At 41.9% G+C, this 23681-nt stretch overlaps 1 protein-coding gene across 7 annotated transcripts in view; it reads left to right on the top strand.

Moving 5' to 3' along the window:
* Cep192 (centrosomal protein 192) overlaps positions 1 to 18663 on the top strand; it is an 80450-nt gene extending 61787 nt beyond the window's left edge. For 4 of the 7 annotated variants that reach the window (XM_035440087.1, XM_027402678.2, XM_035440084.1 and 1 more), the window contains exons 36-46: positions 522 to 709; positions 1145 to 1268; positions 2722 to 2827; positions 3557 to 3758; positions 6146 to 6225; positions 6808 to 6903; positions 11390 to 11509; positions 12109 to 12230; positions 13819 to 13948; positions 14576 to 14634; positions 18256 to 18663. In XM_035440087.1, coding sequence (XP_035295978.1) covers positions 522 to 709; positions 1145 to 1268; positions 2722 to 2827; positions 3557 to 3758; positions 6146 to 6225; positions 6808 to 6903; positions 11390 to 11509; positions 12109 to 12230; positions 13819 to 13948; positions 14576 to 14634; positions 18256 to 18394 — 1366 coding nt within the window. In that variant the 3' untranslated portion in view covers positions 18395 to 18663. Of the gene's footprint in view, positions 1 to 521; positions 710 to 1144; positions 1269 to 2721; positions 2828 to 3556; positions 3759 to 6145; positions 6226 to 6807; positions 6904 to 6984; positions 7115 to 11389; positions 11510 to 12108; positions 12231 to 13818; positions 13949 to 14575; positions 14635 to 18255 lie in introns of those variants that run through there. The other 3 variants (XM_035440086.1, XM_035440088.1, XM_035440089.1) reach the window with 3 other exon arrangements.
* The last annotated feature ends 5018 nt before the right edge of the window (positions 18664 to 23681 follow it).

The following is a 23681-nucleotide window of genomic DNA, read 5'->3' as shown; positions in this document are numbered from 1 at the left end:
TCCCCTCCCTCCCTCAGATAGGGTCTAACTGTGTGTAGTCTTGGCTAGCCTGGAATGCTTGTATGGACTAGGATAGCTTCCAACTCACTGAAAACTACCTGTTTTGGCCTCAAAATGTTGGGATTAAAGGCTGCTCCACCATTTTGTGAACTTGATTTTAAGACACAGAAGTCAGGCAGGAGAAAAAGAAGGAAATCATCAAATAGTTTGAGTACATGTACTCTTAAACTTTTTTTTTTTAATTCTCTGTGTTTCTTCTCCTGTGGTGTCAGTGTCAGACCCTAGGACATTGTCATGCCTGGCAAGCACCTAATCTCAGAGCTACATCCCAAGCCCTGTAAAGTACTTTTAAGTATATAAAATATGGAATCTTCATATTTACTAAGAAATGTGGCATATCAAATCCTTTTACTTGTGTCATAATTTTTTATTTTTTGAAGTCCTGATATAAAATGTGAAATAATTAGATTTGTTAGCATTTTTAATATCTCTTCTTTTCTGTTTTTAAATCATTTTCCCAGTGAATCTGGAACTTCTGGAAAACAAAGTGACAATGTCTCTTTGGATGTTTTACCAGTTAAAGGCCCTCAAGGTCCTCCTTTTCTCTCACAAATTGCCCACCCCGCTCAGGGCACACCAACCTCTGAAGAAAGGTGGGCTGTCCATCCGGAACACTTGATTCTGGTAGCTCCTTCTTGTGAATACTTGGGTAAGAACTTTTCAGAAGTCCATTTAGGAGTCAGGGTTTGCATTCCTGTATCTGCAGTTCCCACCCGGATACCTGACAATTGATCAGTACTCCACCTAAGAAGTTCTACCTGCTGCTTATTGACCTAACACTGATAACTCTGGGTTCAGGGCAGGAACAAATGGTACATACATGTTTCCCAAAGTGATGTCAGGTGAGAGCATCCTAAAAGCATCTCTCTAGCCTGGTTCAGTGGAAGCCAGGGTCTTTGTAGTTTCCAGGAGTTATCAGTAAGACCTACTTTAGCACAGACTTGAGATTCCTATAGTTGAACTGTTGAAAAGGAAAATAAAGCTATTATAATACACCTGCATTTACTCAGGATTCAGTATTACTAACATTTGTTTTATTCCACTATGGCTAAATGGAATTAACATTATTTATCTGGTACAATAGGTGACATGGCAAAAACTGGACGTTTCCAGATTATAAATAACTCTGTTAGGGTACTGAAATTTGAGCTATACTGGCCAGCACATTGCCTGACAGTCACACCACAACATGGATTTATCACACCAGAGTAAGTATGTCTTTTTTTTTTTCCAGTGTTGTTATTCAGATGCTGTCTTGGAGGCTTTTTCTTTTCAAGACAGGGTTTCTTTGTGTAGCCCTGACTGTCCTGGAACTACTCTATAGACCAGACTGGCCTCAAACTCACAGAGTTCCATCTGTGTCTGCCTCCGGAGTTTTGGGATTAAAGACATATGCCACCATGCCTGGCTTTTTTGAGGCTTTCCTTTTAAAACAATGTATTAGTTATTCATAATGAATATAGAACACTTTTATACATGTATAAATATTTTACATGCATTTTGGTCATATTTTCCTTCTGTTCCCACTCCCACTGATTCCTTTCCTCATCCCAACTGAGGGACCAAGTTATCTCATTACACATTTGTTCAGGGTTCAGTTGTAGAGCTCTTGCCTAGCATGTGTAAGTCTCTGGTTTCTGTTCCCAGAACTGCAGAAATAAGCAAATAAAATGATTCAGTTAAAAGTTTGCCCTCTGCTAATAAAGTACCCATCTTATTTTGTGATACAACCTAGCTGTTTTGCTTTCCGTCTCTTTGATTTGAAATGTGCATTGTTTTTTGTTTGTGTTTATCATATGTTTATCATATCATACTGCCCTTGCCAGTAGAGAAAAAAAGATAGGGATGGTAGAACAGTTATTTTACAAATGACCCCAGGAGCCCCATAGATTAGTTATTAGTAATGGATAATTTTAAGATTTATATATTTATTTATTATGTGTGCAGTATTCTGCCTGCATGTATGCTTGCACATCAGCAGAGGGCACCAGATCTTAATACAGATGGTGGTGAGCCACCATGTGGTTGTTACGAATTGAACTCAGAATCTCTGGAAGGACAGCCTATGTTCCTAATGACTGAGCCATCTCTCCAGCCCCAATGGCCCAATGGAAAATAATTTTGTTATGATAGTTTTTGACAAGTATGATTTTTTTTCATAGATGCAAGTCCGATCTCTTCATTTAAACTTAATTTTAGCTTTTTATTTTTACCTTACGTCCTAGAGGAGAAATTTGATAACAGAGAAGATCAATAACTGATTAATTAATACCCTTTCCTCATTTTCCTCTTGTATTTTCTTACAGTTTTTCCTGAAAAGTTAATTTGCTTTGTGCTGTGACCCCAATTAATCAAGTTGCTCAGAGTTTATGTAGTATGAATCTGTCTGGAATTGATCCTGAGATGATATTTCTATTTGAAGAGTTTTTCCTTGGTCTGAGGGATTTCTGCCAAAAACATTTTGTTTACCATTGTTGGGTATTAAGGACAGATGAGTCATGTAAAGAAGTTTGGGCAAGAGCTAACCACGGTCTCTATTTTTTCCAGCACAGGCAATGATTGGTTATTGGCAGAACAGTATTTGTAACTTGTCATTACTACTATAAAAGTGAAGAATATTCTCAGTGTTCATTATTATTATTATTTTATTTCTTTTTTTAGAAGTAAAATACAAATTCTTGTGAGTCCCAATTCTTCCCTGTCCACAAAACAATCAATGTTCCCTTGGACTGGCTTGATCTATATACACTGTGATAACGGAGAGAAGGTATGTTTGAGTTGTTTTTCTGGGCAGCATTCTTTTTATTTTGTAGCTTCAGTTTAATAGTTCTTAGAATGTTTACATTTCAGAAGTCAGATGAAACCCAAGTAGGTATACTTCTCAGAGCACTTAGTACAGATTTTTGCCCTTAGTGATCTGAACAGTTTTACTGGGAGACTGGGGATGGAAAATGAGGACCTCGAAACCATTACTAATTATTTGCTTTAAAATCAAAAAGGAAGGAAGGAGTGAGGCAGGGGACTTGGCACAGTGGGTAAAGCACTTGCCTTCTAAGTGTCAGGACCTAAATTTAGAGCCCCAATACCTACGTAAAGACAGACATAGAAGCATAGTGAGGTAGAGACAGGAGAATCCCTGAGAACTCACTGTGGTGACAGATAAGAGGCCTTGCTTAAACAAGGTAGAAGATGAGTACCAACACCCAAGGTTGTCCTCTGACCTCCACATGAGTGCTTAGGCACATATGCATGTACACTCATACATACCCATGCACATAAATACAGAGATAGAAGGAAGTGGGGGAAGAAAAGGAAATGCTCAGAGAAGAGATAGAACCAAAGGATTACTGCTTTGAGATATGAATAAATTTTATATCTAAATTTCTAAATTCATTAGTGTTTTTTGTTTTGAACCTCTTTATCATAATTTAAAAACCAGAACGTGCCTTTTAAACTGATGGCTACTTTCGTGTCTTATTCATTTGACTTATTTCAGAAAATGGTAAAAGTTCAAATACGAGAAGATTTGAGTCAACCTTTACTTCATTTGGCCTCGAGCACATTTGGACCTCTTGCCCCAGGACCTGAGCCTTCCATTAGTCATTTGACAAAACCAATAGCAAAACCACCTTCCACAAAAGTTGAAATTAGAAGCAAAACAGTGATTTTTCCTCCAACAGAACCTGGTAAAACTTCAGGTATTGTATCACAAAATTAGGATGGTCTGATGCCATTGCTGCATGAAGTCTGGTGCTTTGTTTTCCATATATCCATGCATTGTTTTTGTATGCTGGGTCTCAGCATCACATGTGTTAGTGCTTTCCTGCTGAACTATACTTCTAGATTCTTGTTAATCAAAAGTTAATCTTGAGTTATATGTACAAAATTTACTCCTGCTTACGGAGAAAATTATGAAGTCATTTGCAGTCATTTCAATAATGGGATGGATTTGAAAACACAATCTTAAAATCTGAAGCCTGGGCTCAAATAACTGTATTCCTGGTATTTAGGTTTTATTGGATGATTATTATTATCCTTTTACAACCAGATCTCTCACCTAGTAATTGGAGAAGAAGGGAGATGGGTGAATTAGGGTTTTATTGCTGTGAAGAGACACCATGACCATGGCAACTCTATATTATAAAGGAAAACATTTCATTGGGGCTGACTTACAGTTTTAAGGTTTAGTCCATTATCATCATGGTAAGCAACATGGTATCCTGCAGGCAGACATGGTGCTGGAGAGGTAGCTGAGAGTTCTACATTGATATTGGCAGGCAACAGAAAGAGAGAATGCTTCTGGGCATGACTTGGGCTTCCTGAAACCAGAAAGCCTGCCTTCAATGACACACTTCCTCCAACAAGGCCACATCTTCTCCAACAAGGGTTAAGCTTCCCAATATTATCACTACTTGCCTTTGGGGGCCATTTTCATTCAAACCACCACAGTGTGAATGAGGGACCACGTCTCTGATCCTGATTGATTTTGAGGTCCTCAACAGGCTAGGTTCACTGCTCAGTTTCCCCATGTGTTAAGGGACTATTGTAACCATCACCTCGGGGCACACTGAGGGTAGATTTAGTCATTCATTTGTTTATTTATATATAAAGCATTGAACCTGGTCTTTACCATCTAGTAGGTACTCTGTAGTTAGTGTCTCTTTCTCCTCCTCCTTGTTGACTTTTGCTAAATGAATAGTATTATTTGGGTGTTCTAGAAAGGATTTGGGTCCATGTCTCACTGAGACATACAGTACCTTTCATTGACTTGTTTCCTTTGTAGGCCTCCTGGACCTTACGATTTACCGCAGTAGCTCACTTTGCTCTCACACTATTTTAAGACGTCTTTCCCCTTCTTCAGGGATTTCAGTCTAGTCTTTCCAACCTTGTTGTGTCTCTATTTCAAGGCCCACAACCTTCATGGCCTCTATCACTTAGCTCAGGTCCTTTACTTAGACTCCTTGAGTCCTATTCCCTGTCCTGATAACCATAGCCTTTCCCTCTTTTCCTTGACTTCTTGTGCCTTCTTGTTAAGCCTTGGTCAAACTTAGCTGTCTGACAACTTGTGTCCCCACTCCAGCACCCGGGCATTAATGGTCAAAACATACAGACTTTGCTAATTCATATCTCAGATGTCCCTTTATCATGTGTTCTCACCAGCAGCCCATGTTCCAGCTGTTCCCTGAGTTCTCTCATGTTGTGTAACTCCTGACTTTGCCTCACATATAGAGAAGTCATCAGGCTAAATGAAATCCTTGTTTTCTGTCACAAAGGATGCCTTCTGCTTAAACCTAGGTCCATCTACTCCGTTTTCTCAGGATTCTCCCTGCCCTTGCCCTCACCTTCCTTTCCCCCTTCTTTGTTTGTTCATTTCAGTGAGCCCTCAGTGTGTGCTCCCATTACCTCCACCCCCATCTTTCTCTGCAACTGCTATCTTTCTCAACACACTCTCTGGTGGAAGGGTCCTGCTCCCTGCCTTTCCTTTCTTAGTTTGGCTAGATGACATCACTATGGCTAGCTAGCTTGATCAGAGCTCCTGAAGAGCTGTTTTGCCGTATCTGTAGCCTCTTAGGTGACATTGCTCCTTTCTCCATGGATTTTTCATACCTGGGGTGCCAGTGCTCCTGGATTTTCCTGCCTTGTTCCTTTCAAAATACCTTGGGACTCTTTTGCATCCCAGAACCTGAAGTTACATCTAAGCCCTGGGCCCACTTACACCCTGCTGCCCCCATGCCCTTCCGCCTTCTTTCTGGACTCCCTGAGCAGTGGCTTGTAAACTGTGACTGGCTCTGCTGTTTGCTCAGGTGATGTGTTGTTAGAGGTGTTGCACCTAGGACAGAACCTTCGTCTCCTCTAGTCTGACCTTGTGAGTCATTGACACCTGTCTTCCCATTGTAGTGTAATCTTGTTCTCTTGTCTCAGCCCTTCAATTATCTTTGCATTATACCTTGAAAAGAATCCAAAACAGGATATTTGATTCTCTAGAAAATTCTGTAGTTCCTACTTGACCTACAAGGTCATGAGGTTTGTCATAGAGCTGCTTGCCACCCTCTCAGGGATAAAAGGGTGAATTTTATCTTTTCAGAGAACTATCTGGAGCTGGAGAATTGTGGCCCCAATGATGTGAAGTGGCACCTGTCATCTTTTGCTCCCCCATATGTCAAGGTCAGTCACCTAAATTGTTCAGACTCCGTGGACCATTTCAATCCATGTATACAAGTACATGTTAAGATGTTGATTGTTTGTGCCACCAGTTTATTCACTTGTGTTTTTCTGTAGGTAGGGATGTTGTGTAGCTATTCTTTTTCACCAGATAATTCTGAGAATCAAATTAGAAAACTTTTTAAAAGTGCCAAGCAAGCAAAAATGCTTGCTCCATTTAATTTTCCTAGTTCCAATTTTTACCTGAATAAATTAGTTTGAGAAATGTTTTATTATTGAGCCCCATGTGTGCACACACTATTTCCTTTGCACGCCCACTGCACTCCGTGCTTACTCACTGCTGTTATGTCTATCATGTTTCAGTCCATGGGAGCTGCTGCTGATGGCATGGGCAGAACTCAGCTGGGAAGCAAGTGCTTTCTTAGGAATGTACTGAGTGTTCCTGACCTATTTTGAGATGGATTTGTCCTGTCCTCCATAACTATCAGACTAATGGAATCTTTTTAATTAATGTATTAGATTATGAGATTCTTTATCATTTGAATAATAATAGCCATTTAATTATTTTGAATGATTATTTTCCAGGGAGTTGATGAAACTGGAGATGTTTTTAGAGCTACCTACACAGCATTCAGATGTTCACCCATTTCTGGAACACTGGAAGGCCAAAGAATCCAAAAGGTGAGTTTTGGAAGTTTCATAGACAGCTGGTAAGAACATACTATTCCACCAGGAATGAATCATGTGACCTGGTTGCTTCAGTTTGTCTCTTTCAGACCAGAGCTGGCCTCAGAGCCAGCTGTCCACTGGAGAAGAGGTCTATGTGGTACAAGCACACTTCCATTGTGCTGTGGAAGGAAGGCTACTCAGCAGCATCGAGTTTGGTGATAAGGTTTGCAGCTGCTAGCATTCATAAAAAAAACCTCACTGATCAAGACAGTAGTTCTACCTACCAGCTGTAGCCATTGAAACCCACTGTTCTTCAGAAAAAAATTCAGTATTCACATGTGGTTATCAGTATATTTTCATGGATAGCAAATCCTTCTAGCTGTTGTGAGCTTTTATTATTTTCAAAGTGTGAGTTTTAAAATTGCTTCTTTTATTTTTGAGATTATTATATACTTTTTCCCCCAAGAGATTATTTTTTTAATAGTTCAAATTAGAAACAAGGCTGCTTCACATGTCAATCCCTTCTCCCTCTCCCTCTCCCTCCCCCCAACCCCCCACCAGCCCCCTACCTCATCCTCCCTCTGTTCCCTGGGGGTTCCCCAAAGTTGGTCATATCATCCTGGGCAGGGCCTAGGCTCTCCCCCATGTGTCCAGGCTGAGAGAGAATCCCTCCATGTGGGATGGGCTCCCAGAGTACCTTCTTACACCAGGGATAAATACTGATCCAGTACCAAGGGCCCAATAGAGTGCTGAGGCCTCCTCATTGACATCCACATTGAGAGGTCTGGATCAGTCCCTTGCTGGCCTCCCAGACAGCAGTCTGGGGTCCATGTGCTCCCCCTTGTTTGTTTCTGTGGGATTCACCAGCCTGGTCCCGACCTCTTTGCTCTTCACTCCTCCCTCTCTGCAACTGGGTTCCAGAGTTCAGTTCAGTGTTTTGCTGTGGGTGTCTGCCTCTGCTTCCATCAGCCACTGGATGAGGGCTCTAAGCAGAGGTCAGGGCAGAGGGGAAACCGAGAGTCGATTATAATATACTTAATCATTTCCTCCTTCCCTCCCTCCCTCCAAAACCTTCTATTATTCCTCCTTACTGTTGCAAATTCATGGCATCTTTTTTCATTATTTGTTACATACATAATCTTACTCAAAACCTTAGTTAGAGGTCTGAAGAGATGGCTCAGCGGCTAGGAGCACTTCCTGCTCTTGCAGAGGACTCAAGTTTGTTTCCTAGCACCCTTGTGAGGTGGCTCACAACCGCCTGTATCTCCAGCTCCAGGGGTTCCACTGAGATGTCATATTGTGACTGAGAACGCCCTGGATACTCATTCCCTGCATTCTGGCCATTTGTGAGTTTATTAACCACCATCCACTTCCAAAAGAAACTTCTCTGATGAGGTCTCAGAGCTACACTCACTGTGGGTAGAGAGCCAGGAATTCTCATTTATTTATAATTAGAAATGTAAGCTCCATTGTGTTTTTTATTTTGTTTTTTATTGTTGTGTGACTTCTAGGGAAATGTGAACAAATACACTTGTAGTCAGTCAGGATAGGACACTGACAATAAACCAGAGAAACAATTCCACCCAAGTCTAGCCTGGTGAATTAGAGTTACTAAATAGGGTTAGGGTGCTTCTTGGGCAGCTGCATCATTGAAAAATAACAGTCATGAGCAGTAAACTTTTGAAATATTGATCAATGTATATAAGAATTAAAGCCGGGCGGTGGTGGCGCACGCCTTTAATCCCAGAACTCTGGAGGCAGAGACAGGCAGATCTCTTTGAGTTCGAGACCAGCCTGGTCTATAAGAGCTAGTTCCAGGACAGCCTCCGAAGTCACAGAGAGACCCTGTCTTGAAAAACCAAAACCAACCCCCCCCCCAAAAAAAAAATTGAATGAGGTAATAAACATGAAAGTTTCCAGGGGGTATTGAGTGTGTGATGTACAGTAACACTTGTTTTTTCCTCTCTGTTTTGCTCTGAGTTCAGTTTTTAAAGAGGCATGACTGTCATTGTTCCAGACAAATTGCCTATTTTGTACCTGTACAGGATGTCATTGTTTTCATGCTGGCCCCCTCCTCTTCATTGTATGTTCAATTCCCTAGGCTGAGTGCTCTTGCCTGGGTCTGTTCTACCTTTCCCTCTAAACTCTCAGAATCTGGGTTATTATCTTATGCTATCCATGCAAGGCAGGAATGAGATTACCTTTGTGTTTAATGTTCCAGTCCAGACTCAAGAGACACTAACTCATTGGTAATTACTGTTCTTTGGTAAAGCCAAGGCTTCTAAACACTGACTTTATATAGCACTACTTTAAAATATTGTCATATTGTTACAGTGAGATGGTAAATTCTCTTGTCCCAGGATATCCAAGAATGGAGGGGGCAGACAGTGGAGGGAAATCAGGGGGTCAGAAGGAGCTTTATTTGTCACATTGGAGCAATAACACAGGAATACAGTCCTGTGCACTACACAAGGTGTCAGCTCAGAGATTGTCAGCAAGTGTTACAGCTTGAAGCCTTCAGAGGGTCTCAGGATGCAAACCAACAGCAATTCCATGCAGAACAAGTCTGCAGAAAGCAGGTCACAGCAGGTCTCTTGTCTCTGGCAAGTCTTGAAGGCTATAGAAAGCCACAGAAATGGATTCCTTTTTGAATTGTGGGGGCTGGGGCAAGAACAAGTCCTCCTACCTGCATCTGTAGGTTGAATCCTGGAGGGCAGAGCATTAGGAGTTCCAGTGAGTTCCTTATTTGAAGCAGGAGCTGCCATTGCAGCAAGCCACAGATAGGTCTGTCATGACTGCAGTCTTCCTTCCTGGATACAGAGCAGGCTGGGTGGGTTCTGGTTGGGGTTTTCCTCTGCTGTTGGTGACTAATGATCTTTTCAGAGAGAGGGGCAACTCCTGCATTCTCTACCAGGAGCCATTTTGTTGCTGTTGTAGTGGTCATCCTCAGACAGCCGACAGATCTTCACCCACTGGGGAATGCAGCCTGCTTCCCCACTCCAGCTGCATTTTGAGTCTCCTCCTGTCAGTTTTGTTCCATAGGGTTTTGCCTTACTCCTAGCCATCACTGAGCTCTTTCATGTGTAAGGCTGTCAAACATAGCTTGCTGCTTTTGGGAATTCTTACATGGGTTCAGTAGCAGCTGGGATTTTTTTGTGTGTGTGTGTGCTTAGCAGCTGTAGGGAAGCAAAACACCTGACTGTTAGAAGGGGACTGCTCAGTTTGTTGGTTGCTGGGTTCCATCCAGTCAGTTGTGACTGTTGGCTGGCTTTGGACACAGCCTGTATGAGAAGCAGTAAAGGTTCGGTTGTCTTTACACCCAGGGCTCTTGGGCCCTGGATACTGCTCCGGAGCTCAGATCACTGTTGGAAGCCTTCCTCTTGCTGTCACCAGCCAGCCTTGCCTTTGGGGGCCCCTTTAGCCCCATCAATTGAACATTCATAGTTTGTGCATGTGCAGGTTGTATGTATACCTAAGCTGTGTAAGAAAGCAGGACTGCTAGCTCTGACTAGCATCTGAATTACTTACTGGTGAGTTATAATCTAGCACCATTTGCTTTATTGTTCTGGTCACCCTAACCTTCCACCATTCTCATGTCTGCACTGAGAAGACCTCAGTGATGAGGTTGAGAGTAGATTGTTTCCATGGTGGGATTTTCCTCCAAAAAAGCATATACTGCACATTTGAGGGAAATTTTATATATAGCTTTAAAAGAAATATATTTTGGATATGTTATACTAGTGATAAAGTTGTTCATATCTTTCTTTTAAAAGTGTTTTATTGGGGCTGGAGAGATATCTCAGAGGTAAAGAGCACTGGCTGCTCTTCCAGATGTCCTGAGTTCAATTCCCAGCGACCACGTGGTGGCTCACAACCATCTATAATGAGATCTGGTGCCCTCTTCTGGTATGCAGACAGAACACTGTATAAACATAATAAATAAATAAAATCAGAAAAAAAAGAAAAAAGTGTTTTATTTAGTTTATGTATATAAGTGTTTTTTTATTTGTTTATATCTGTGTACCATGTACAGTACAGTTCCTGAGGAGGCCAAAAGTGGGCACCGGATCCCCTAGAACAAGAGTTATGGATGGTTGTGAGCCGTCATGTGGGTACTGAGTGTTGAACCTGGGTTCTCTGCAAGAGCAGCTAGTGCTCTTAACAACTGAGTCATTTTTCTAGCCCTCAAGTCTATTATTTCAGAGGGAAAACTAGCCAATGTAAATGCATTTGCTGTTTTACTTGGTTTACACTAAACTTTGAATTCCTAATCTGTGTTTAAAGTTGGGTCTGTGTGGCCGGGTGTTGGTGGAGCACGCCTTTAATCCCAGCACTCAGGAGGCAGAGGCAGGCGGATGGATCTCTGTGAGTTCGAGACCAACCTGGTCTCCAGATCGAGTGCCAGGATAGGCTCCAAAGCTACACAGAGAAACCCTGTCTCGAAAAAACAGGAAAAAAAAAAAAAAAGTTGTGTCTGTGTGTCTCGTGTGTTTTGTAGGTCTCCATCATGTTTCTGCCCAGAGATAGAGGGGATTACTCCCAGTTTTGGGATGTTGAGTGCCACCCTGCTAAAGAGCCTCACATGAAACACACCCTGAGATTCCAGCTCTCCGGACAGGTTAGCATTATCTTAGATACCATGAGTAAGTGATTGCCTCTATTAAAAGCCCTAAGTGGGAAAATGTCTGAAAATACATAACAGTTTCCTGATATGGTTTCTTTTTTCAGTAATTTGTTGTAGCCTCATATCTTAAGATTCTTGTAGGACTTTGAAAGTCCCCCGTGGAGGGCCTTACTATCCCTGGGGAGGAGTTGGGGGATGGGTTGGAGGGTTGCTGGGGAACATGGGAGGATGGGAGGGTGAGGGAATGGGGGGGGGATGGATATGTAAATATGAGCTCCTCTAAAATAAAAAAAATAATTAAAAAAAGATTCTTGTCAGTTTTTATTAAACTGACATCTTTGCAGTCTGCTTTTTGTCTATAGTCCTCATGAACTCATGTTTGAAAGTTGCTGTTTATATGTATGTACGTGTATGGGCATGGGGCAACAGAACTAGATGGAACAGAGTTTGCAGTTCAAGGGATTTAAAAATAATCATGTCTCTGCAGTGTTTTAAAGAAAATAATGGAATTCCCATAAGGAAATGTCCTTGTCCTTGTGCTTTCTGGAGTAGTCACCGTTTCTCCTCCCACTTTTTTATTTTTTTCTATACAGAGCATCAGAGCAGAAAATGACTCTGAAGACTCATGCTCCTCCAGCGATACCCTCATTAAAGTAGATGCTGCAGGCGTGTCTCGGAGGTGTGCTGTGCCCGAGACCTCTGCTCACATACCTGGGTGTGTATGTTGTGTCCATCTTGAGAGTTTCTGTTCATGTCAGTGAGATACAGGTGTACCATTAACATACATTTGTGCTTAGAAGAGTCACTTCCACCCCCACCCCCCACCCCCAATAGGGTTTCTCTGTGTAGCCCTATCTGTCCCGGAACTCAGAGAGATCCACCTGCCTGCCAGGTGCTGGGATTAAAGGTGTGCACCACTGTGCCTCCCTTATATATTTCTGAGGATAAATGTTTTTATTCATTTTGGATGATAAAAAACAATATTGTTACCCTAAATTGCTGGATAACATGATAAGCATGTTTAACTTTAAACACAAGATGACAAATACTTTCCCCAAAGTGTTTGTGCTGTTTTATATTTTCATAAGAAGAGTATGAGCATAGATTCTGTGGCTGAGAGATGGCCCAGCAGTCCAGAGCACTTGCCGTTCTTGCAAAGGACTAGATTATAGTTCCTGGCTCCCTGTTAGGTGGCTACAGCAGCCTGTACTCCAACTCCAAGGGATCCAGTCCTCTCCCCTGGCCTCCACGGGTACTGCACACACAGGCCGTTACATACACACACAAATACAATCAAATTCCTAAGAAAGTAGGGGTTTTTGTTTGTTTTGGTCAGGCTAGCTTACATTTGCTGTGTAGCTGAGGATGATGTTAAATTTTTTGCCTCTTAACTCCTTCTCCCAAGAAGTAGGGTTATAGGCCATCATGTCCACAGTGAAAGTTTATCATTATTATATATATATTTTAAGATTTATGTTATTTTTATTTGACGAACATGTGTGCTTGTGTGAGTGTCTGTCACTTGAGTGCAAGTGTTCTTGGAGTCCAGAATAAGGCATCAAATCCCTTAAGACTGAGTTAGCAGGCAGCTGTGAACCACTATGTAGGTGCTGAAAGGTCAGAGCAGGAAGTATTCTCAACTACTGAGCCATCTCTCCAGCTCTGAAAGTACACCCTCTTTCTGCTGTCCGCTTATCTCTTCATTTCATATTCTTTGAACTCTGATGATACAAAAAAAAAAAAAAAAGTGCTAAAGATGAGGGTAGGGGTGGTCTTGTCTCCACAGTTTTCAAATGGAGAGTCCCTGACAGTCCCTTCACACTGCTAAGTTGGGTAATAGCCCTGAGAAATACTGGGAAGTAAACAGGAAAAGTGTCAGACAACTGCCTGGGGAGAGTGTCATGCTAGCAGTTTGAAGTCCAGAGAGGTTAGAAAGTAGAGTGGCAGAAAGTCAATGTATAAAATCAGGACTGAAACAGATACAGTGTGCCCATTTCCATGGGAAAAGTCAAGAGTCTCAGAGAGGTTGTCTTTGAACAATTCAAAATAGCCAGCCCGTGGAAGTATGAGTGGTCCAGGTGACAAGAACAGAAGCAGAAATGGGAAGAAGGTACCTTCACAATGCCCCTAACCCAGCATTCCTGGAAGAGCCTCCCTGTGGCATCATTCACATAGACTAGATAAGCTCCAGTGCAAGTCTCTTGAGTTGCAGATGAAACACAAAGTTGCACTGCATAACATAGTATATGGAAACATTGTTACAAACTGAGTAATTGCCTTTCTTTGTAAACCTGTTCCCTAAGCAGGCAGCTTGACTTGAGTCACCATGGAGTATATGCCCCAAAGGACGTCTACATGTTCTTGCCAACGAAACTTGGGGAATCCAGGACACTGAAAGTCAATTTGCGAAATAATTCTTTTTTCACTCATGCAGTAAGTTGAAAATGTTATTATGGGCTTTCAAAAGCCCATAAAATGTTATTATGATGAGAAACGTATTCTATAATATTTTAGTTGTAATACATTAATTTTTAAAAATGATTTAAAACTGTATTTGAAAAGAAATTCATTTGCAGTTCATGATCTTTTATTTGAAAATCAAATTTAAAAAATTTTAACTTTTTTTCCTTCTGTATCCTCTGTCATACAGTATATTTCTAGATAATATTTATTTTTTATTTATTTTTTTAAGGATTTTTATTTATTTATTATGTATACAACATTCTGCTTCCATGTATATCTGCACACCAGAAGAGGGCCCCAGATCTCATAATGGATGGTTGTGAGCCACCATGTGGTTGCTGGGAATTGAACTCAGGGCCTCTGGAAGAGCAGTCAGTGCTCTTAACCTCTGAGCCATCTCTCCAGCCCCCTCTAGATAATATTTATATTAGTCAGAGCTCTTTAAATGTGTTTCTGTTCATGCAACTCTTGGTTGTCTTGCCTAATTTTTGGCTGGACCTAAATTTATGCAGTGTATGTTTAAAGCAAAGCCAAGTTTTATGTATGACAAATACCAAATTTTCCTACTATTACAAAATGTTTCCTGTTCATTTCCAGCTAAAGTTTGTGAGCCCCAGAGCACCTTTCTATATGAAACATTCCAAATACTCTTTGAGGTGAGTTTATCAAAAATCATCGTATTCTTCTGAGGGTACAGGGCTTACTCTGGGGATTGAGGGCAAGAGGGGTTGCCTCTTTGCAGATTCTCTTCTTCATCCCTGGTGGCAAGGAGCTTTCTGCTCACTCTTTGCAAGTAGCTAAGCAAGTGAAGAATCCTGCCTAGGGTGTGTCACTAGTTCCTGTGGGTCACTTAACATTATGGTGGCCTTGCAGGCTCTGATCCGGTGCTTAATAACCTCATGGCTAACTTGTAGAATAGTTCATGCTTCAGATGCTATTTTCACTGGTCAATACTGAGGTCATGGGTTTAAATTTTCCAATTCCTCAGTGAATTGGGAAAACATTTATTGTGATGTTTCCCAGTTGTCATCCTTCAGGTATCACTGGATTAGCTTTAAGTCTGGACCTTGTGTTCTTCTTTTTACCCAGAAACTAATGTTTTGTTTTGGGTTTGTTTGTTTGTTTGTTTGTTTGTTTTTGAGCCATTGTGTTAGCTAGAAAATAACCAGGTGCAAGACAAGTTTTGGGACAGGGCCACAAGCATTCAGTCTGATGATGGCAATAGAAAAACTATCTTTGAGATACTACACATTTATTAAGTACTGACATTACCTAAATTCATGTAATTTTGGCAATTGAAATATCGGATTATTTCATTTGTTTTGCTTCATCTCAATTTTTAACAAGATGTAGTTTATCTCTGTGAAGCTGCCTAGATTTAGTCATTTTGCTGCTGCTTATAGATTCTTATAGATTGCACTATAACAGCCCAGTAAGAAATAATGAGAAATACATATGTTCATATGAGATAGCATTTAAGTCAGCTTCCAAAAACCAGTTTTGAAAATATAGAAAGTGTAAGTAGTCATAGTAGCATACACCTGTCATTTCTTGTACCTTGAGAGTTATAGCAGTTGGAAACTTGTCCTGGACCATGACAGGTCTAAGACAGACATGATAAGACTTGGTTCTTTTAAAAAAAACAGTTCCTATTGTTATACAGGTAAAAGTAAACATTATAATTGAGGTGAATTTGTGCTATGGACTTATTGTCCTAGAGCTAGAAAATGTCGTAAGTTGAACCCCACTTTTGTATACAAACTGGGTGTCTTAGTTACTTCTCTCAGCTATGACAAAATACCTAACCCTCCCCCCCAAAAAAAAAACTGAAGAAGGAAGGGCTTACTTCAGTTCCTTATTTGATCTCATCTCGGTGGGAAAGTCACAGAGGCAGGATTGTGAGATAGCTGGTTACATATCTACAGTCAGGGAGCCAAAAAGAGATGAATGCAGGCACTCAGCTTGCTTACTTATTGCTCAGTCCAGGACTCCAGCCCATGGATTGATGCTGTGCATAATTTGTGTGGGTCTTCCCACCTAAGTTTACTCGATCCTGTCTGGCTGACAGGATTACCCATCCCATCACATGGGATCATGTTTACTGAATCTAAAGAAACTTAGAAACACAGAGTATACCATTTTGTTGTTTTTGATTTTTAAGGATTGATTTTGTCATTATGTATATGGGGGGGAGAGGCTCACCGTGTATAGTGTGGGTGTGTATATATACCACCTGTGGAAATAAGAGGACAACTTTTCAGCAACTAGTTCTCTCCTACATTCTAAAAAGATTTGTTTATTTATATTTTCTGTGTGTGAATCCTTGCCTGCGTGCATGTATGCATGCATGTGTGTAACTTTTATGCTTGCCTGGTACCAGCTAATCTAGAGGAGGGCATTAGATCTCCTGGGATTGGTGTTAGAGATGTTGTGAGCCACCATGTGCGTGAACCTGGGTCCACTGCAAGAGAGGAGTTCTTAACCACTGAGCCATCTCTCCATCCCAGCATGCTCTTCTGCATCCAAAAGCCAGTTCTGGTTTTCATTATGAAGACATTGTTAGTGAGAGTCTATGCTGCTTCTGATCACCAAACTTCAAAGCTTGCCATTCTGGGAAGCCACTAGGATGAAGGGCCTTGCTGTGAGGGACAAGTCTGAAAAGCTCTCATCTTTGACTTACAGTGATTAAACCAAAAGCTGATGGCTACATATGGGCAGGCTGTGCATAAAGTATAGAAAGAGCATTCGCCACAGTCCTAAAGTATATCTGGGAATAAGGTTTTATGGACAAGAACAAGCCTCCGTTAGCATTGCTCTTATTTATTATATATACAGTATTCTGTCTGCATGTATGACTACATGCCAGAAGAGGGCACCGGATCTCATTACAGATGGTTGTGAGCCACCACATGGTTGCTGGTAATCGAACTCAGGACCTCTGGAAGAGCAGGTAGTGCTCTTAACCCCTGAGCCATCTCTCTAATCCCCAACATAGGCACTCTTTGCCACTCTATGTAATCTGAAAATAAAGCTTCCAAGAATAATTTTTTATAAAAGTATCAGGTTTTAGAGCATTAAAATTGCACAGTAGTGTTGGTAAAAATGGGACAGGTTTTTAAATTCTTTTCAGTACAATATGCTGCCTGAATTAAGCAAAGCCATCATTTTTAGGGTTTTTTCTTATCTGTAGGTAGTGACTTGTGTTTGTATTTGGGGTACAGAGAAGCAATGTAAATTCTCTCTTTCCTGTTTTGTTTTAGGTTTTTCAAAGCAAAGTTTCTTTGTGTAACAGCTCTGGCTGTCCTGGAACTCAGGCTCTATAGACCAGGCTGGCCTCAAACTCAGAGATCTGCCTGCCTCTCCCTCTCTAGTGCTAGGGTTAAAGGTGTACACCACCACTGCCTGACTCCTGTTTCCTGTTTTAATTGGCTACCCAGAGATAGAATTCCAATATTGTGTTAGTCTAATTGGAGTGGTTTGTTTTGTTTTGACTTTCATTTTGTTTTGGGGCTTGGGTGTAGCTCAGCTGGGAAGAGCGCTTACCTTGTGCATGAAGCCCTGGGTTCATCACAGAATTCTAGTCTGGAAGGTGGAGGTAAGGGAACTCAAAGTTCAAGGTCATCCTTGGCTATACAAGTTTGAGAGCAGTTTGAGCTATGTGAGAACCCTTCTCAAGGAAACAAAACCAGTGTTTGGGATTAAACCAGAGGCCTCAGACATGCTGGGCAGATATTCTTCAGTTGTACTATCTTGATTTCCCTTTCCTGTTTTTCAGCATCTTGTTAAATGTTAGCATTAAAAAAATTAGAAATAAAGCCGGGCATTGGTTGTGCTCACCTTTAATCCCAGTACTCGGGAGGCAGAGACGGGTAGATTTCTGTGAGTTCCAGGCCATCCTGGTCTCCAGAGCAAGTTCCAGGACAGCCTCCAAAGCAATAAAGAGAAACCCTGTCTCAAAAAACCAAAAATAAATAAATAAATAAATAAATAAATAAATAAATAAATGAAATAGGCTTGGTTGTGGTGGCACACGCCTTTCATCCCAGCACTCAGGAGGCAGAGGCAGGCAGATCTCTGTGAGTTTGAGGCCAGCTTGGTCTACAGAGGAAGTTCTAGGATAGCCAAGGCTACACAGAGAGATCCTGTCCATAAAAACCACAAAAGAAAAAAATTCTAAATAGGACTCTGTGTGCTCCATCCTCCCATCACTCCTGTGCTGTAGCAGGCCACTGCAGACTGCTGTCACTTCACGCCCTTCCATTCCCTTCTCTCCTCAGAGCCCGGCACTATATCCACATCCCAGTGCACTTCCGACCACGGTCAGTGGGCAGATTCGAAGCTTTACTTGTGATCCAGACAGATGAAGGCAAGAACATTGCTGTTCGGCTAATTGGTGAAGCCCTTGGAAAAAGTTAACCAGAATACATTTTGTGTAAATGACCTGGCAGTCTTATTTTTCTACACCAAAGTTAATGTTGTTGTATATATTTTGTATGATAAATTCAATGTGTATAAAGTATACATTTGTTTTTAGAGAATTCAGTCTGGAAGCCCTGACTATCATGTATCTAGCTCACAGTGTTAACATGTACAGAGGAAAAGTTCTATTTTTGAATTGATTATGACATTCTGAATAAATACAGTTTTAATGTGTATTCAGAAATAAACTTGAGTTTTTCACTGAACTTGTCTTTCTATCTGATGCCACATTATAAAAATTAGAATATGGCTTTATCCTTCTAATTGTTCCCCAAGCTTCAGAGTGTGTTCTGATTTCTTCTCCTCTATTACAGTTTTCTTTCCCCTAGGAAATTTCTTGTATCTGTTAGCTGGTTGTTGACATAGAAGCTTCATATTCTGTGTAAAGACAGTGGGGAAGCTGGTTTGTTTCCTAGTGTTGCTTACTGTATTTAGTGTTGGACATGACACCTGCTCCTGGGTGCAGTTTGGTCATGACCTTTGCAGGCATGTACCGCCTGATAGGATAAGGGGATGGGAAGGACCTCCTACAGGGAGGGGTTAAAGGGCAGTGTGTATGAGGTCAGGAAGGCAGCATGCCACCCAGAAGGTATAAGGTGAGTGACTGCTTTCCAGATAGTCACTGGTGCATCTCCTGAACATGATCACAGGCCCAGCCAGCAGCCTTCTAAGAAGCATAGGTGTTGGTGTAGTGTGAACCTGGGATTTTGTATGGGTAGCATTTTAAGCTTGGATCTCGGATAACTTAAACCCAACCGCAGTTAAAAGGAATGATTGTGATTCTGAAAGAAAAGCAAATCTCTGCATTCTCATTTTTCTCCTGTCTAGAGATCAGACTTGCAAACCCAGATGTCATACAACTCATACAACTCATACCTGAAGCAAGAGGATTGGCATGAGAAGCCAACCTGGGATGGAGTGAGAACTAGTATTAAAAAAAAAAAAAAAAAAAAGGAAGAAGGGAGGAGATTGGCAAACTTGTTTCTTTGTTTTATTTTGCTTTTGGAGACTAGGTCTCTATGTAGCCTTAGCTGTTCTAGAACTCACTGTGTAGACTAGGCTGGCCTTGAACTCATGGAAATCAACCTGCCTCTGTTTTCCAAGTACTGGGATTAAAGGTGTATGACACCACCATTCTTGGCTTTCTGCAAAAGTTTTCAACAAGCAGGTAGTGCTTTTCCCGATCCAGCTTATTGTAGGTTTTGTATGTCACATGTGGTGTCACTTCACATTTGTATGGGCATTTGGCCATATTCAGCTTTAGAAATTTTAAGAGTAGTGCATGCTGTGTAAAGTTCTTTCTGGTCCTTCATTTCCTTAGGGTTGTGATGTTTGTTTCTGGGAAACTACTGCTTTACGTTTGTTACATTCGGGAGAAAAAGAAAACACATGGAACACTTTAAAGATGACTGTACCTCAGACCACCTACTTGTGGATCTTCAGTGCCTGTGCCCCATTGTTTTGGAAACATGACGTTTGGGGTCTTGAGAGCAGCTGGGTTCCTTAGTTGATTCCTGCCACTGTCCTTACTGCTGAGTGATGGGAGATGCCCTTCTGTATATATGTTTTTCTTACTGGTTGATGAATAAAATACTGATTGGCAGAATGCTGGGAAGAGAGGCGCAGAAGAGATGCGATGTAGCCGGCAAAGGATTTACAGGTCCAGGCATTCTCTGGTAAGCCAAAGACCATGTAGAAATAACATAAGATTTATAGAAATGGGTTAATAATTAAGACAGAGCTAGCCAGTAAGAAGCCTCAACCATTGGCCAATGGTTTAATAATGAATATAAGTCTTTGTGTGCTTATTTGGAGCTCAAGGTCAGCGGGACCTGGCGGGAAAGAAACCGTCAGCAACAGCTGAGTCCATCAGAGTTGCTAATAGGCAGATCTAATAGGTGAGCTTCTGGGGCCACGGTTCCCGATGACCTTTCCACTTGGAAAGCTGCTGCTAGGCCTTTCCTGCTCTCCCCACGTGTAGTCTTCATCTCCCTGAGCTCCAGGCTTATGAGTCTACATGGTTATCAAATGGGCATCCCAAACTTTTGGTTCCCTGCCAACATTGCATGTGCTTCTCCCTGGCTTTTCTCAACTCAGTAAATGACTCTGTTTATCCTGTATCATAGCTAAAGCCCTAGGCTTGGGTGACTTGCTCTCAACCCCCAAGTTGCCTCTCAGAGGATTGTCTGAACTAAGCCCTCCTCAGACTACCTTTATCAGTGACTCTAGAACCTCTTTGCAGAGCTACATCTGACTACATCTGACTAAACCCTAGCCTGTGCCTCTTGCTTATCTTTGTGCACAGTTGTTCTACAGGAAGGGCTGCTCTGGGACCCTGAGACCTGGAGGCCAGGAGGCCTTCCATCCTCTGCTGGGCCCTACTTGATTTTCAGGTGTCCTAAATCCCCACTGTTGTTGTTTTGCTGCAGCTGCAGGTGATGAAACAAACCACAAAATCCATGTGGAGTTTATTAGGGAAAGGGTGTAAAGGGAGGAGTAGGTGTTGGCCAACTGGGAACAGAGATGGAAGGGGAAGGGAAGTGGGGAGCAAATAGGTGGGAGGTGCTCGCTTAAAAGGGAAAGCTTGCACATGCGTACAGAGTCCTTATGCAGCATGATGTAACCACGAAACACAGGGCCCTTTGAGCTGTCTTAAGTATCTGCCTGAATACCGGTGTGCATACCCTGCCAGTTGTCAGGGGCAGGATCAGCATAATACCTGAATCCTTACACCCACTACACACTGATTCCCAGCTGGCCTGTCTAGGGTTCTTGTACCTGAGCCATTCTTTCCCTACCTCAAAAGTCCTTTGGAGCATTGATGTCCTTTCCTAACTATTATCCAAGGTCAGAGGGATCCTCTTGATCTGTTCTCCCTGCACAGTGTCCCTCCTCTCCTCTTCATGCAATCTTTCTTAGGTGTTTCCTACTTAGCCTGCTCCTGCCTGGAAGATGTAAACTGGGAAGTGGAAAACCTAGACCTCCTTGCTCACCAGGCATCTCCAGCCCTTGGACTGCACCTCACAAGGCATGCATATTGCCTGTCACTGGCCATCCAGCAGCACCTGCCATATCCCCCATATGCTGTCTTGTTCGGGGAGGTTTTCTGAGTGCCACCATCATGCAGGTGTCTTCTCAGGAGGCATGTGTCTCATGGCTGCCCTCCACAACCCAGGCTCCTCACTTGGCTCTCCTCTAGTCTTCCACATACATTTGCCACCAGAGCTAATTGATTATTGACTGCCAGGTACCTCTGTCATGCTTCTCAATGACTTGGTAGACACTGGGCTTTTTAGGTGGGGAGGCTGAAACAGGCCCCTTCTTCCTGCGGCAGTCTCCAATACTAAAGGAGCAGCTTTAACAGGTAGGTTTATGGGAGCAGGCCTGGTTTAGTGTTGATGCTTTCAAAGACAAAACTAAATTCAGAGAGGTTAATTGGCCGAGGGTCACATAGCTACAGGGTCTGGGCTGGGACTCAAGCCTTCATTTTTCTAATTCAAGCATCCAGTTGTAGATAATAGAGGCTACTCTTGACATAGTTTGTGAAAACATTGTATTTTATGATCATCTTAAAAGTTGTATTCTCTTACTATTATAAAGCAGCCCTAAGATTGACAAGTTGTGTGTTCTGCCACCTTAGTTCATTAAGTCCACAGTAGTGAAAAATGATCACTTTACTCAGGTAAGACATTTTACAGGCAAGACCTGAAGTCCTGTAGCTTTAGCTTGGTGATTAATGTGGATCATTGCTGACTTAATTAGTCCTGAACTAATATTCGATTAGAGGACACGTTTCAGTCTTCAGTTCAACTCCAGGTTAGGATGACTTTCTGTATATAATGGAAATATTTTATGGATTTGGGGAGAGAATCAAATTGGGCAGTTTCTTATGACTCTGAAATTGTTCTATTTGCTCTTTCTTAAATGGCTTTTCTCACCGAGGGGCAGTGATGGACACATATACTATCAGCACTCGGGAAGCAGAGGCAGGTGGATCTCTGTGAATTCGAGACCAGCCTGAGAATGAGTTCCAGGGTCTTCGGCCATACCAACCTGAAGGCGCCTGATCTCGTCTGATCTCAAAAGCTAAGCAGGGTTGGGCCTGGTTAGTACTTGGATGGGAGAATGAGTTCCAGGACAGCCAAGACTTTCCACAGAGAAATCCTGTCTCAACACACACACACACACACACACACACACACACACACACACACACACACACACACACACACACGGCTTTCCTTCTTTTTCAGTTCATTTTATGAATTTTGATACTAAATGTGGGGAGTCTTTTTACAGAGTTTTGATGACAGTCTTGCTCTGAAACCAGAAAAACTTCCCAGCCTCTTCCTGAATGGAACTGTTTTCTGTGTGTCTTTTCCTCCAGTGAGAGCCCATGTATGGGTCTTCTTGAAGATTGGGAGCCCTGGTTGGGTTGGATGTATGTGTTTCATGTTGTTTCCCAAACTAGCCACAGACAAAGGTATCTGACTTTATGATCCCAAATGTTATGCCAGTTGTATCTTTTTAGTTTCATACCCGGCTTTTATTGAATTTTGAAATGCCACTTTGTAAATTTCTACCCCAAGTCTGGCTCCTTGCCAGTTTACCTTGGGTGAGTTATTCTGCCTTGAACACTCTGAACCTTTTGTCCCCAAACCTCCTCCTACATCTAGAAATCTCACTATTGTGCTTTCTAGCCACAGGCCAGTGATACATTGCATTAGTAAGCTAAACAGTTAAAGTATTAAGTTTATTTTTCTTTAGAAGAATTACATATTTCACTTGCTCTTATTTTGTGGTTGTTGTTGTTTTTGTTTTGTACCGTCTCTTGTTTTACCTTATTCTGAATAGGAGGATGAACAAACAACTTAAAAAATGTTCAAAACTGTAGCATTCTATGAACATTTTGTATTACTATCATAAAGTATGGAGGATGTGCTAGACTGTTTCTTTAATGGCCCATGGTGATTCCAGCCGCCTACTGTTACAGCCTTATGTAACCTCTTAGATTGCATACTAGTAGTCATGTTCCCAAAAGTACTGTTACTATGTTGCTTACAGACTCCTTGTAGGCCTTCGAGAAGCAGGTTTTTATCTTGGGAGGGTTGTGGGTGGCCTGTGACCCACAGCTAACCACACACTGAAGCCTTGGCCCAGATCCTGCTATATCAGCCAGTAAGTGAATTTCCTTGGTGGGCACTCAGATGAGACTCCAGTCCCA

Source organism: Cricetulus griseus, chromosome 2 (genome assembly GCF_003668045.3).
Source record: "Cricetulus griseus strain 17A/GY chromosome 2, alternate assembly CriGri-PICRH-1.0, whole genome shotgun sequence".
Classification (NCBI taxonomy): Eukaryota; Metazoa; Chordata; class Mammalia; order Rodentia; family Cricetidae; genus Cricetulus; species Cricetulus griseus.
The sequence above is the reverse complement of the archived record's forward strand: the minus strand, read 5'-3'. Positions and strand labels throughout refer to the sequence as shown.